The 15,538-nt window shown below is 61.1% G+C and overlaps 1 protein-coding gene across 1 annotated transcript; it reads right to left on the bottom strand.

Annotated features, from left to right (window-relative positions):
- Positions 1-17: 17 nt before the first annotated feature.
- On the bottom strand, positions 18-13,782 carry ROBO3 (roundabout guidance receptor 3). The gene is made up of 25 exons (XM_030505241.1): positions 13,635-13,782; positions 10,166-10,492; positions 8,685-8,842; positions 8,471-8,591; positions 8,251-8,389; positions 7,859-7,986; positions 7,655-7,779; positions 6,647-6,830; positions 6,363-6,559; positions 5,439-5,520; positions 5,191-5,359; positions 4,941-5,107; positions 4,372-4,493; positions 4,074-4,293; positions 3,885-3,997; positions 2,948-3,119; positions 2,678-2,863; positions 2,489-2,597; positions 2,327-2,418; positions 1,980-2,162; positions 1,739-1,880; positions 1,509-1,667; positions 610-857; positions 456-533; positions 18-379 (listed from the first exon to the last, which is right to left on the bottom strand). The coding sequence occupies exons 1-25, from the start codon at positions 13,780-13,782 to the stop codon at positions 18-20; spliced, it is 4,131 nt and encodes a 1,376-aa protein (XP_030361101.1).
- Positions 13,783-15,538: the final 1,756 nt, after the last annotated feature.

Genomic DNA, 15,538 nt, shown 5'->3' with positions numbered 1-15,538 from the left:
CCGTCTCGCCCTCCACTTCATCTCTTCTCCTGCGCCGGGCAGGGAAATGGGGGTCCTGGGCGGCGGCGGTGGCCGGTCCCTTCACCGCGGTCCCCTGGTGTCCTGCTGCGCCCCGAGCTGTGGCCACGGGAGCTGGTGGAGCCACGGGATGAGACGCTGCCCGTGGTGGAGCAGGAGGGTTTGCTGTAGGGGACAACCTCATCTGCAGGGGAGGGGACAAGGTTGGGGTTTGGTGGTGGCATCCCATAACCTCTTGGGGACACGATTGGTGGCTCTGGCTTACCACGATGGGTGACCTTGCGCTCAGCCCCACTCAGCTCCCGCTCTGCTGAAGGTCTGGGGGTCTCACCCGGTGGTGGCACCGGTGGTGGCGGCAGGTCTGTGGTGGAGAGCAAAGAGAAGGCTGATCCCCCACTTTTCCCCTTGGAGCACCCCAGTTTTCCCCTTCCTCTCACCTCCCTGCGGCTTTTCCCGGCGGTAGCGGCTGCATTTGGGCTTCAGGTGACGTTTCGGGGTGTCCCCGCGGGTTCTCCCTGGGGGTGACGCAGGTTGAGCCCCACCATGGCTGGTGGGTCCAAACCCACCCTTTACATTCCCCCAAGGGCTCACCAGCGCTGGGGGGGCAGCGGGCGCGGGGCGGGGGGACGTCACCCATGTCTGGACTCGGCAGGGGGCTGGGTGCTGGTGGTGGGGTGCCGGTGCCATGGGGGGGTCTCCTGGCAAAAAGGGTGTGGGGTGAAGCAGGGGTGAGGGGCTCGGTGGCCACCACGGTGCTGGTGCGACCAACCCGGTGCTGTGCCGGAGCCAAGGAACCCGTGTGGTGGTGGGAAAACTGGGTGGCAATGGCATGGGTGGGCCTGAAGCATCACAGCTGGATGGCAGGGCCACAGCTGGATCACAGCTTCACAACAAGGGTTGCAATGGCTCACGAGGGCACATCTGGAGCACAGCTGGATTGCAACCACACAGCTGGATTGGAAACACATCTGGATTGGAACCACACATCTGGATTGGAAACACACAGCTGGGTTGCAATGGTACCACTGGACCATGGCAGAGCTGGGCCATGACAGCACAGCTGGATGGCAATGTCCCAGCTTGCTCTTGACGGTGCCCATCACAGCTGCACATCTGGATTGTTAGGCCACAGCCAGCCTACAGCGTCATGGGTGGATGATGGCAGCATGGTCAGAGCACAACTGGACAGGAGGGATGGATGGTGACAACATGGGTGGATCACAAAGGAACATCTGAATTGTGGGGGGACATCCCAATGGAACATCTGGACCCCAGTGGCATGCAGGGCCAGATAGTGACAGCATGGTTGGACTATGACAGGACATCTGGACCATGGTAGGATATCTGGACCCTGATGGGACATCTGGACCCCAATGACATTGTCAGACCATGGTGGCACGGCAGGGCCAGATGATGACAACATGTCTGGATTGTGATGAGACATCCAGACCCTGCTGGAACAGCTGGATTAAGTGAGGCCCATCTCCTACCGGGGGCTGTCCATGTCTCGGAGGCGGGGGATGTCCTCAGTGGCCCGGGGCGATGGTGTCAGGGTGGCAGTGGACCGGCAGCCGGAGGACGCGGTGGGTGAGGACGCGGCAGTGGCACAGGGGACATCCTCAGCACCGTACCACCCCTCCATCCCCAACCTGCGGAGTGGGGACACAGGGTGGGTGCTGGGCACAGCATGTCCTGTCCCCATCTAGGTCCCCACACTGACCTCCCAGATGCTTCTTCATCCTCATCCTCCTCCTCCAGCTCCTCCTGGGCACAGCGGCTGAGCTCGCTGGCCGAGGGCGGTGGTGGCAGCAGCTCCGTCCAGCTTATGGCCGGTGGCTTCACCGCTTGCCCCAGCTTCTTCCCTTTGGTCCCTGTGGTGAGGAAGGATGCTGGGGGGGGCTGTGGGGAGGGGGCAGTGCCAGCAGCACCCATGTGTCCTCCCACCCATCCCACCACCCTACCGCGGGGCGCCTGCGGGGCCGGGACATCCATTGGTGGGGGGTAGGAGGTCCCATGGTGGGAGAAGGGACGCGGGAAGGTGTGGAGCTCCTCGCCGCCCGCCTCGATGGTGCTGTAGACCGGCCCCTCGGTGGTCCCAACCCCAAATTGCTCTGTCTGGGCGATGTAACGGGTGATACCAGCATCTGTGGAGGACAACCAGCACCATCAGCATCCCTGACCATGGCAGGGGACAGGAATGAGATGATCTTTCCAGCTAGATGGTCCTTTCCAACCCAAACCACTCCACGCTTCTATGATCATGGTTAACCATGACCTTCCCAACCCAATTCCCATGGTGGCCCCTCACCGTTGTAGTATCTCTCATTAGTCCTCAAGCAACTGGTGCCACCACCACTCCATGTGTCCGCCAGCCATGGATAACCACCACCTGCGGCTGTCCTGCGTGGAGATGGGATGAAGGGATGCACTTGGAATCCCGGGAATGGGGTGGGAATACCAGGGGGGTTACCTGTGTGCCGGAGCCGGGAAGGCGACTGCGGGAAGAGGTTGGGATGAGGATGGCTGGGGACCACGCCGGGTCCCCAAGGGCTTCCCATTGGGTGCGTAGGCAAAGGATGCTGCAAGGAGAGAGGTGAATGATGCCGGTGGAGTGGTGAGTGGTGGGGTGGGGGGTCCCAAGGGTGCCACCCCATTGTACCCGTGAAGTGGCTGAGCTCCTTCTTCCTCCGGCGGCGGCTGTAGAGCCACGCGGCGCCGGCGGCCAGGATGAGCCAACACGTGCCACCAACGCCGGCGATGAACAGCGGCTGCCGGGCCACTGCGGCCAAGCGCCCGGCCACGCTGCTCCCGCCCACCTTGCCCACATCCCGCTGCTCCGGGAGCGCTGCGGAAACACGGGACACAGCGGTGGGAGCGCTGGGGAGGGACCGTGGCCACCCAGGAGCCATGGGTGCAACGAGGGACTCACCGACGCGGATGGGGATGGGGACGCTGCGGGTGCCCACCCCGGCGCTGGTGGCGGCAGCGACCTCGGCGTGGTACAGGACACCGGGCACCAGGCCCCGCAGCACAGCCGCCAGCACCGACCCCTCCACGCTCTGGTTGATGTGGAAGCGGCTCTCGTTGGCCAAGCACCAGATCTGGGGGAACAAGGGGGGAAGGAGCCATGGGGATGTTGCGAGGTGGTGGCGGGGGGGGATAAGGGGATGTGTTGCACCCCATCACCCATCACATCTCACCCCACATCACATCTCATATCCCCATCACCCCTCACATCCCCATCCCACCCCACATCCCCATCTCACCCCACATCCCCATCCCACCCCACATCCCCATCACCCCTCACATCCCCATCACCCCTCACATCCCCATCTCACCCCACATCCCCATCCCACCCCACATCCCCATCACCCCTCACATCCCCATCACCCCTCACATCCCCATCTCACCCCACATCCCCATCCCACCCCACATCCCCATCTCACCCCACATCCCCATCCCACCCCACATCCCCATCACCCCTCACATCCCCATCACCCCTCACATCCCCATCTCACCCCAAATCCCCACCACCCCTCACATCCCCATCCCACTCCACATCCACATCCCACCCCACATCCCCATCACCCCTCACATCTTCATCACACCCCTCACATCCCCATCTCACCCCACACCCCCATCACCCCTCACATCCCCATCACACCCCACATCCCCATCACCCCTCACATCCCCATCACACCCCTCACATCCCCATCACACCCCACATCCCCATCACATCCCACATCCCCATCTCACCCCACATCCCCATCGCATCCCACATCCCCATCTCACCCCACATCCCCACCGCCCCCCACATTCCCATCTCACCCCACATCCCCATCTCACCCTGCCACCCCCCCCCTTACCCTGTAGTCCCGAATGACCCCGTTCTGCTCTGCCAGCGGTGGCGGCTGCCACGAGATGCGGACGCTGGTGCCATTACCAGTCACGGTGACACCTTGCGGCGGGGCACTGGGTGCTGCGGGGTGTCACACGTGGGGTGTCACCCCCAGGCTGTCCCTATGGGTCCCACCACCCCATCCATCCACTCTCACCTGCCTCGGGGGTGCTCAGGGCTCGCACCGCGCTCTCCGGCCCATGGAGGTGGTGGAAGAAGGGCTGGACCTTGACCTCGTAGCGCTGCCCGCGGCGCAGGTCGGTGAGCAGCACCCCGCGGTCCCCGGGCGCCACCAGCACCCGCGTGTCCTCCCAGCGCCCGCCGCCGCGCCGCAGCAGCACCCGGTAGCCCTGCAGGAAGGGTGCCTGGTGCTCCACCTGCGGAGCGATGGGAGCGGATGGGTGCTGGGTGCCGGCACCGGGAGCTCTGCGCTGGTGGCGAGGAGCAGCACTCACGGTCCAGGAGAGGCGGACGGCGCCCGGGGGAAGCACCTCGGGCTCCTGGAGGTGCACGGCCACTCGCGCCAGGTCCTGCTGCACCTTCTCGGGGTCCAGCCCGGGCTGCGGGGTGCTGGGGTCTGCCCAAAACATGACAGTGAGAGGAGACATGGGCGCCTTGCTGGTGGCACCAAGTGTGGGTGCTGTGGTGGCACCGTGTTCTCATGGTGGGTCCAGGAATCTCTGTTGGTAGCACTGGGTGGGGACGCACACAGGGGGTTTGGGTGTATGGATACCACTGCCAGTATCACTAGCAAAGGAGGCACCCAAGGGTGCTGGGTGCATGGGCACCTCTATCAACATCACCAAGCAGAGATGAACCAAGGGTGATGGGTTTATGGGCACCTCCATTGTTACCACCAAGTGGAGATGCACTGAATGGTGGTGGGTTCATGGCCACCTCCATCAGTATCACCAACTCAGGATGCACCCAAAGAGAGTGGGCACCTCCACCAGCATCACCAAGTGGAGATGCACCCAAGGGTGCTGGGGCCACGGGCATCATCAGCCTCACCAGCAGGTCTCACCTCGGGTGCGCACGGGCTCCGAGGCGCCGCTGGGGTCACTGGTCCCGTGGGCATTGACCGCCCGCACCAGGAAGATGTAGATGGTGTCGGGGACGAGGCCACTCACCGTGTGGGTCTCACCCGTCACCTCAGCCGCCACCGTCCGCCACGGGCCACCATCCTCCTGGCTGCCAGGGACAGAGGGGACCGTGGTGGGGTGGCCCCGGGCCACCATGTCCCCCTGCACCCGAAGGGGATGCTTGTGCTCTACCTGAAAGCCTCCACTATGTAGGAGGTGACACCGGTGGCACCGCTGTCCTGGTTCCCTCTCCAGCTCAGGGTGACACTGCTCTTGGTGACGTTGGTGACCACAGGGGTGGAGGGTGGCCCAGGGAGGACCCCGGGCACGGGGGAAGGTGGGGACAGGTCGGGTCTGTCACCTGCAGGGAGGTGCATGGGGACGTGGGGCAGCTTCATCCCCGGTGCCACAGTGTCCCCCGTGATGTCCCCGTGACCCACCGTGCACCTCCAGCGTGATGCCCCAGCGCGTGTCACCCGCCGGGCTGGTGGCCACGCACTCGTAGTGCCCCGAGTCCATCACCTGCGAGGGGAGAGCTCCTGCCCCACCACCCTGAGCACCCATCGCCTGGCACCCAGCACCCTGAGCACCCGGCACCACGGCACCACAGCACCCTGAGCACCCATTGCCTGCTGCAGCCACAGCCCTTTGCATCTACCACGCCTTGCAACCAGCACCCTGAGCACTCATTTCCCTTTGCACCCACCAACCCTGAGCACCCACCACACATTGCACCCACCAACTTGAGCACCCACCTCCTTTTGTACCCATCACCCTTTGCAGCCATCACCCCGAGCACCCACCAACCCTTAGAACCCATCACCCTGAGCCCCACCAATCCTGAGCACCCTTTGCCCATTTGCAGCTACAGCCCTTTGCAGCTACCACCCCTTGCACCCACCAGCCCTAAGTACCCATTTCCCTTTGCACCCACCAACCCATAGCACCCACCAACCCATAGCACCCACCAACCTGAGCACCTACCACCCTGAGCATCTGTAATCCCTTGGAAGCCACCAACTCTGAGCACCCACCAACCCTTGCCACCACCTTGAGCACCCATTGCCCTCTGTAACTACAGCCCTTTGCATCTACCACCCCTTGCACCCACTAACCCTGAGCTTCCACCACCCTGAGCACCCACAAACCCTTGGAACCCACCAATCTGAGCCCCACCAACCCTTGCAACCACCGCCCTGAGCACCCATTGCCCTTGGAACTCACCACCCTGAGCACCCATTGTCCATTGCAGCCACAGCCCTCTGCATCCAGCACCCTGAGCACCCATTGCCCTCTGTACCCATCTCCCTGAGCACCCACCACCCTCGGCCCCATCCCACCCTGTGGCTGCCGCACTGGCTCACCCGGAGGCCGCTGATCCGCAGGGAGCCATTCTCCTGCAGGCTGGCGCGGGGCTCAGCACCCACCAGGACATTCCCATCCTTCAGCCACCCCACATTGGCCAAGGGGTCGCCACCACCCCACACCGGGCATGGCAACCGCGCCGTGGCCCCCGCCGGCAGTGATGTGTGGTTTGTGGGACCCCATTGGATCACCGGTGCTGCGGGGGAAAGGCCGGGAATACCGGGAATGGCGTGGTGCTGGGGTGGTGGGTTGGTGGGTGGTGGATGTCCCCGTTGTCTGCTGCGGTGGGACTCACCTTCTTCCACGTCCAGGCGCGCCCTGGCCAGGACGCTGCCGGCCACGCTGATGGCCTGGCACAGGTAATTCCCGGAGTCGGAACGCTGCACCTCCGAGATGGTCATGGAACCACCGGGACTCACCGCAAAGCGGCCGCTGGGATGCGGGGACTGGCCGGGGAACAGCAGGGTCTGGGGATGGAGGGTGCTGAGCTGCGATCTCCGTCACACCCCACATCCCCGTCACACCCCACATTCCAATTTACCCCACATCCCATCACACCCCACATCCCATCTCAGTCCACATCCCATCTCAGTCCACATCCCATCACACCCCACATCCCATCACACCCCGCATCCCATCACGCCCCACATCCCATCTCACCCCACATCCCATCACACCCCAACATCCCATCACACCCCACATCCCATCTCAGTCCACATCCCATCTCAGTCCACATCCCATCACGCCCCACATCCCATCTCAGTCCACATCCCATCTCAGTCCACATCCCATCTCACCCCACATCCCATCACACCCCACATCCCATCTCACCCCACATCCCATCACACCCCACATCCCATCTCACCCCACATCCCATCACACCCCAACATCCCATCAAGCCCCACATCCCATCTCAGTCCACATCCCATCACACCCCACATCCCATCACGCCCCACATCCCATCTCAGTCCACATCCCGTCACTCCCCACATCCCATCTCACCCCACATCCCATCACACCCCAACATCCCATCAAGCCCCACATCCCATCTCAGTCCACATCCCATCACACCCCACATCCCATCACGCCCCACATCCCATCACACCCCATATCCCATCTCAGTCCACATCCCATCTCAGTCCACATCCCATCACACCCCACATCCCATCACACCCCACATCCCGTCTCACCCTATATCCCATCACACCCCGCATCCCTTCTCACCCCACATCCCCATTGCACCCCACATCCCCATCACACCCTGGGGACAGGGATGGGGACAGGGACAGACCTGGCTGCCCTCCTTCTGCCAGAACACGGCGGGGGGTGGGTTGCCCCGGCTCTGGCACTGGAAGGTGACGCTGCGGCCGAGGGGGACGACCTGGTCGTGGGGCCCGGTGACAAGCTGGGGGGGCACTGTGGGTGTGGGGACACACAAGAGCTTGGGCACCGCTCAGCCAGCACCCATGGGTGCTCCCCGAGGGACCCCCCTTACCGTGCACCGTGAGGGTGCCCGAAGCCTCGGAGCGCCCCACGCTGTTGTCAGCCACGCAGGTGTAGGTGCCCTCATCCTCCGGGCGCAGCCGCACGATCCGCAGTGTGTTGTCGGGAAGCACTTCCCACCTGGAAGCATTGTGAGGGTGTGGGGTGCTGCGGGGATGTGGGATGTGATGGGGATATGGGGTGTGATGGGGATATGAGGTGCGATGGGGATATGGGATGCAATGAGGATGTGGAGTGTGATGGAGACATGGGATGCGATAGGGATGCAGGATGTGTTGAGGATGGAGGACACCAGAGGGACACGTGATGCTATGGGGATGCTTGATGCCATTGGGACACCACTGGGACAGTGACACCCACCCTGTCCCCTTGGCCACGACTCACCTCCCCGGTGGCATCTCGCCCTCCTCCTTGCGCCACCGCGCCACGGGCCGCGGGTCCCCCACCGCCTCGCAGGGGAACTCCACCGTCCCCTCCACCAGCACCGCCTGGTTGAGCGGTCTCCGGCCGAACGCCGGGCGCTCTGCGGGGCCACCATCAGCTCCATGGGGTGCCACCAGCCCTGGGGACACCCCAGAGCCGCCACCCCCCTGTCCCCACGCACCGAAGACCACCAGCTCGGCCGGCTCGCTGTCCTTCTCCCCCACCACATTGGTGGCCACGCAGACGTAGACGCCGGCATCGCTCTTGCGGGTGTTGGCCAACATCAACTTCCCACCACGGAGCTATGGGGCAGCCCAACCCAACCGCGGTGGGTTGGGATGGGTTGGGATGGGGTGGGATGGGGTGGTATGGGATGAACCCGCTGTGTCCCTCACCGTCAGGCGCTCATCCGTGGCGCTGAGCCGGGCTCCGTTCTTCTTCCAGGAGACGCTGGGCTCGGGGTGCCCGCGCGGTGGGACACACTCCAGCACGGCCGGTTCTCCCGCTGCCACCACCACGTCCCCGGGGGGCTGCCGGAACTCGTCCCGCAGCACTAGGGGGGGGGGGATCAGCCCTGCCTCAGTTTCCCCACCTCGGGCATGGAGGAGCATTGGATGGGGTGAGACCCACAGATTGAGCCCCAGCGCCCCTGGTCATCAGACTGAGCTACACCAAGGTGCCGCCTTGGACCGTGGTCAGTGGGTGTAGGAGATTTTCATTCCTTTTCAGTCAGTTTTGGTTATTTTCAGTTGTTTTCACCTTTTTCTTGTCATTTCTTTTCGATTCTTTTCCTTTCCCTTCGCTCATTGTCATTTCTGATCACTTTTTTCCCCTCTTTTCCCAACTTCCACTTCTTCCCATGGTTTTCCACTTGTTTTCTGTGCTTTTTCATGTATTTTCACCTATCTTTATTGATTTTTTCACTTAGTTTCATATGTTTTTCACTTATTTTCTTTCACTTCCATTGATTTTTCACTTATTTCCAATTATTTCCATTGATTTTTACTTACCCTCATTTATTGTTTTCACTTCTTTCCAATTCTTCTCACTTCATTTTATTTCCCATTGTTTTCACTTCTTTTGCTTTCCCTTTACTTTGCTTTCATTTCTTTTCACTCATTTTCATTTATTTTCACTTATTTTCAACTATTTCCAATTATTTCCAGTTATTTTTTCTTGTTTAACTTTATTTCCAATTCTTTCACTTTTTTCCCCACTTCTTTTCACCTCTTTGCACTTATTTTCACTTATTTCCAGTTGGTTTTACTTATTTTCCCTAATTCTCCATTATTTTCTCTTCTTTTCATTTTTCCCCCCTTATTTTTCCCTATTTTCACTCCATTTCACTCCTTCTCCCCTCTTTTCCCTCAGCAAGGCCTGGGTTTCTGCAGCCCCTCAGCCCAGGCTTGGTGGTGACCTCAAATCTCCCCAGACCCCCAAATCCACCCCATCCCTGTCCCTCCTGTCCCATTCCATGGCTGCCCCCCATCCCACCCATCCCTGACTCCCCATCTCACCACATCCCTGTCCCCTCAAATCCCACCCCCATCCCTGTGCCCCAATCCCATCCCATGGCCGTCCCCCATCCCACCCCATGGCTGTCCCAAATCCCACCCATCCCTGTCCCCCAAATATCACCCCTTCCCTGTTCCCCCCATCCCGTGGCTGTCTTCTGTCCCATCCCTGTCCCCCAGATACCACCCACTGCTGTCCTCACCATCCCATCCCATGGCTGTCCCTGATCCCATCCCATCCCATCCCATCCCATCCCATCCCATGGCTGTCCCTGATCCCATCCCATCCCACCCCACCCCATGGCTGTCCCTGATCCCACCCCACCCACCCCGCGCCACCGCTCGGCGCTGCCCGCACTGACCGGCCACATGGAGCGACGCGTTCCTGCTGGTGGCCTGCCCCAGGTGGTTCCTGGCCACGCACACGTAGACCCCCTCGTCGTGCCTCCCGCGCCGGCCGTGCAGGACGCGCAGGAAGAACAGGGACCCCCCCGGCAGCAGCGAGCGGTGGGACCGCGGCTCCTCCCGGTCCGTCTCCACCCGCTCCCCGTCCTTGTACCACTCCACGGCGGGCGGCGGGCGGCCCTCGGCCTTGCAGCTCAGCGTGGCCGGGTCTCCCCGCGACACCAGCACGTCCGTGGGGTGCTCCACGATGCGGGGAGCAGCGTCCTCCAGCTGCGGGTGTGACCCTGTGTGGGACACGGGGGGCACCGGGGCGAGATGAAGTGTGGCCAGGTCTCAGCACAGTGTGTTCCCCCCCACCCAAGGAGGTGAGATGACCAGAAGGTGAGATGAAGTGTGGCCAGGTCTCAGCACAGTATATTCCCCCCCCCAAGGAGGTGACATGACCAGGAGGTGAGATGAAGCATGGCCAGCTCTCAGCACAGTGTATTTCCCCCCCCCCCAAGGAGGTGAGATGAAGTGTGGCCAGGTCTCAGCACAGTGTATTCCCCCCCCAAGGAGGTGAGATGAAGTGCAGCCGGGTCTCAGCCTGCTGTATTTCCCCCTTCCACCCAGGAGATGAGATGAAGTGTGATCAGGTCTCAGCCCAGTGTATTCCCCCCACCCGAGGAGGTGAGATGACCAGAAGGTGAGACGAAGTGTGGCCAGGTCTCAGCACAGTATATTCCCCTCCTCTCAAGGAGGTGACATGACCAGGAGGTGGGATGAAGTGTGGCCAGCTCTCAGCGCAGTGTATTTCCTCCCCCAAGAAGATGAGATGAAGTGCGGCCAGGTCTCAGCCTGTTGTATTCCTCCTTCCACCCAGGAGATGAAATAAAGTGTGGCCAGGCCTCAGCCCAGTGTGTTCCCCAAGGAGTGAGATGACCAGAAGGTGAGATGAAGTGTGGCCAGCTCTCAGCACAGTGTATTCTCCCCCCCAAGGAGATGAGATGAAGTGCAGCCAGGTCTCAGCCTGTTGTATTCCTCCTTCCACCCAGGAGGTGAGATGAAGCGTGGCCAGGTCTCAGCCCGGTGTATTTCCCCCCCCTTAAGGAGCTGACATGACCAGGAGATGAGACGATGTGTGGCCAGCTCTCAGCACAGTGTATTCCCCCCCCAAGGAGATGAGATGAAGTGCAGCCAGGTCTCAGCCTGTTGTATTCCCCCTTCCCCCCAGGAGGTGAGATGACCAGGAGGTGAGATGAAGTGTGGCCAGGTCTCAGCCTGTTGTATTCCTCCTTCCACCCAGGAGGTGAGATGAAGTGTGGCCAGCTCTCAGCACAGTGTGTTCCCCAAGGAGGTGAGATGACCAGGAGGTGAGATGAAGTGTTGCCAGCTCTCAGCACAGTGTCCCCCCCATCCCAGCCCATGGTGGGTGCTGGTGGGGTGGCAGCAGGACCGGGCCAGTGTCAGACCTCAGACACATGGAGGGGGGATGAGGACAGGGGGGCAAAGCAGCTCCACTCCCAGTAACCCCCCTTTTCCATCCAGATTCCAACTGGGCATCCCAGTTGGAATTGTTCTGAGGCTAAATTCCCCCAAAACGGGATTTTTCCTTTGGCTGCAGTGCTGATTTCCCGGAGTAGAGCTGGGAACTCCAGGATGCTTAATTTTAAGTCTCAAAATGCCCCTATAGGGGCTGTGCCAGGCCAATTCCCACCGTTAGGACATGGGAATGACGGTGCACTCATTAATGCCGGGATAATTAATGCTGGGATAATTAATGCTGATTAATTAATGCCCCGCTGGTGCTGCGCTTCAGGCTGTGCCCACTCAGTGTCCTGCTGCCCACACATGCACACAATACATGTGCATGCACACACGCGCAGCTTGCACACACGTATGTGCATGCACAAGCCAGGACATGCGTGCAGCCATGCACAGGCATGCATTAGCACATGTTTGCACATGTGTGTGCACTTACAGACACACGTGCACATGCGTGCATTCATACATGCACTTACATAGATGCATCATACGTGTGCAGGGGTGTGCCTGCGCTCACACACACAGAGGCACATACGTGTGTTCTTCCATGGGCATACACACACACACTTACACACACATGTATTCACACAGGGCTGTGTATGCACACACAAGTGATGCTCATGTGTGTGCACATGGGGAGGACACGTGTTTGCACACGTGCTTGCACACACATGTGCACACGCAAGCACATCCACAAATGCACGCACGCACACGTGTCCTCCCTATTTGCACACGCGTGCACACAAGTGAGCATGATGGCATCATGGGGGGGTGATTTGGGGCGCCTGGGGGGTGCGTTGCCATGGGGCTGGGATGCGTTGCCATGGGGACACAGGATGCTGCAGGTACCGGTACCCCGGGGGGCAGCAGCAGGGGCCGGGGGGGCGCAGCTGGGCCCGGTGGCTAATTGGGGCAAGCGGGGGGCCAGGGCAGAGCCCTCCTGTGCTGCGGGGGTCCGGGGGGGTTTGGGGACACCCAGAGCCAACCGCTGGGGAAGATCAGGCTGAAAAAGGGGGGGAAAGCTCAAAAGTGGCTGGAAATTCAGGAGGACACCCCATTCCCACACATCCTCCCATGCTCCGTCCCGGATCAGGGACACGGGGCTGGTTTTGGGGACACGGGAATAGTTTGGAAATACAGGGTCTCTCCTGGTTTGGAGACACAGGGCTGGTTTGGGGACATGGAGATGGTTTGGGGACATGGAGATTGTTTGGAGACACAGGGCTGGTTTGGGGACATGGAAGTGGTTTGGGGACACGGAGATGGTTTGGGGGCACAGGGTCTCTCCCAGCTCAAGGACCGGGGGTTGGTTTGGGGGCACAAGGACAGTCTGGAGACACCGGGACACAGGGCTCATTTTAGGGACACTGGAGCTGGTTTAGGGACGTGGGGGCTCTCCCACCTCAGGGTCTGGGTATTGGATTGGGGACACAGAGTCTGGGGCTTGATGTGGGGACATGGGGGCAGTTTGGGGACATTGGGTCGCTCCCGGTTCCGGGACACTGGGTTGTTCTGGGGACACCGGGTTGTTCTGGGGACACCGGCACAATTTGGAGACACCGGGTCAGTCCCAGTTCATGATCGGGGAGGGTCGGTGTAGGGACACGGCGCCGGTTTGGGAACAGGAGGTTGCTCCCACTTGGGGATTTAGAGACACGGGGCTGCTTTGGGGTAGCTCCCGATTTGGGGACACCGCACTGGTACCAGTTCGGGGTCCCGGGGACTATCTGGGGACACGGTTGGTCGGGGGACACGAAACCGGTCCCGGCGTGGGGACACGGGACAGGTCCCATTGGTGTCCTGGCTGGGGTGTGCGGACCAGGGCTGGGGACAGCGGGACACGGGGACAGAGGGACACAGGGACAGCGGGACACGGGGACAGCGGGACACGGGGCCACGTACCGTTGCCGGGGTCGAGCCCGGGGAGGTGCAGCGCTGCGATGGTGCTGTTGATGCCGAGCAGGAGCTCGGAGGAGTTGGAGCCCTCGGCTCCCAGCGAGTCCGCGAACAGGTTCATCTGCAGCAGCGTCTTCAGCAGGTACCGCAGCATCCTCAGTTCTGCTCGGCTCGGCAGGGTCCGACCCGGCTCGGCTCGGTTCAGCTCTGCACGACTCAGGACGGCTCGGCACGGCTGAGCTCGGCTCGGCTCAGCACGGTCCGACCCGGCGCGGCTGAGCTTGGCTGAGCTTGGCTCAGCCCAGCCCGGCTCAGCTCAGCCCAACTCGGCTCGGCTCAGCCCGGCACAGCCCGGCTGGGATCAGCACAGCTCAACTCAGTTCTCAGCTCAGCACAGCTCAGCTCAATTCGGATCGGCTTAGCCCAGCCCAGCTCAGCCCAACTCAGCTCGGCTCAGCCCGGCTCGGCTCGGCTTAGCTCAGCTCTGCCCAGCCCAGCCCGGCTCAGCCAGGTTCAGTTCAGCCCAACTCAGCTCAGCCTAGCCCGGTTCAGCCCCGTTCAGCCCAGCTCAGCTCAACCCAGTTCAACCCAGCTCGGCTCATCCCAGTTCAGCCCAACCAAGCTCAGCTCATCCCAGTTCAACCCAACCCAGCTCAGCCTATCCCAGTTCAGCCCAGCTCAGCTCATCCCAGCTCAGCTCAATCCAATTCAGTTCAGTTCAGCTCAGCCCAGCTCGGCTCATCCAGCAGCGCCGCCTCCCGTGTCCGGCGGGGATGGGGGCGCGGCCAGAGGGTGCGGGGGGTGCTGGGACCACCGAGAGCCTTGAACTTGGGGGGGCGACCCACAAGCGTGTATGAACGGTGCTGTTGAATTGGTAATTAGCAATTAGCCCCTTAATTAATGTGATGTGTGAAGCAATGCAGCTCCTCCAGCGAGCCCCCGAACATGGGGGGTTGTTATAGGGGGGGTGTTACGGTGGCACTGACGATCTCCTTGGAATAGGGAAAAGAGGAGGGGGCATGATGAGATGGGGCAAAAGGGGAGTAGGGAGTGTGGGGAGTATGGAGGAGGTTTGGTGGGGAAAGCGGGAATGGGGGGCAAGAGAGGAACACATCTGTGTGCACATCTGGCAGGGGGAGTAGGAGAAGGGGCCTCACATCTGGATGCAGAGCAGCAGGTGAACCCAGGCAGCAGATGTGGGGAGGAGGGGTGAATGTGCCCCAAAGGGAGTGCACATCTGGAAAGCTATTGGGGCACATCTGGGGCACCGAGGGGCTTCGGGATGTTCCGATCTGGGAGGGTTGGGTGCTTTGGGCAGACACCTGGGTGCACAGCTGAAGGGAGGCACAGGGATGCCTGTGCACAGCTGGAGAACCGGGTGGTTTGCAGCCGTGCACATCTGGAGGCGCAAGCAGGAGGAAGGTGAGCGCACATCTGGAGAGCTCGCACCAGCGCACTTCCCCCTCAACCCAGAGCTGTGCTGGGGCCACATCTGGATCCCTACGCACATCTGGGACCACTCAGCCTCACCAGCACCCTCCGGGCTCTCTGTATCCCATCAAATCCACCGTATCCCGGCACTGCGAGACTCCGATCCCGGTGTCTCAGGGGCGATGCATTATTCATCCCTCCCTCCAGCAGCCCAGGCGTGGAGAAAGTAAATATTAATTTCATAGGACCACAAAGCTTTTCCGCTCCTCCTGCTGGGAATGCGGCAGCCCGAGGATTTCCCGGTAGGATCAAAAGAGGAGAAATAAATTATCCATAGAATAAGAGGTTTAGCCAACTATTATCCGAATAATTCTCCAGGATGGGAGTTGAAGGTGATGCTGGAATATTAAATGTTGTGGTATTCCCTATCCCCATCTCTTTTTGGGTGTTCCCAAAACGCTGAGCCATGGGGATGGGAT

The sequence above is a fragment of the Strigops habroptila genome, chromosome 17, assembly GCF_004027225.2.
Source record: "Strigops habroptila isolate Jane chromosome 17, bStrHab1.2.pri, whole genome shotgun sequence".
NCBI lineage: Eukaryota > Metazoa > Chordata > Aves > Psittaciformes > Psittacidae > Strigops > Strigops habroptila.
Note: the sequence above shows the minus strand (reverse complement) of the source record. Positions and strands in the feature narration are given on the sequence as shown.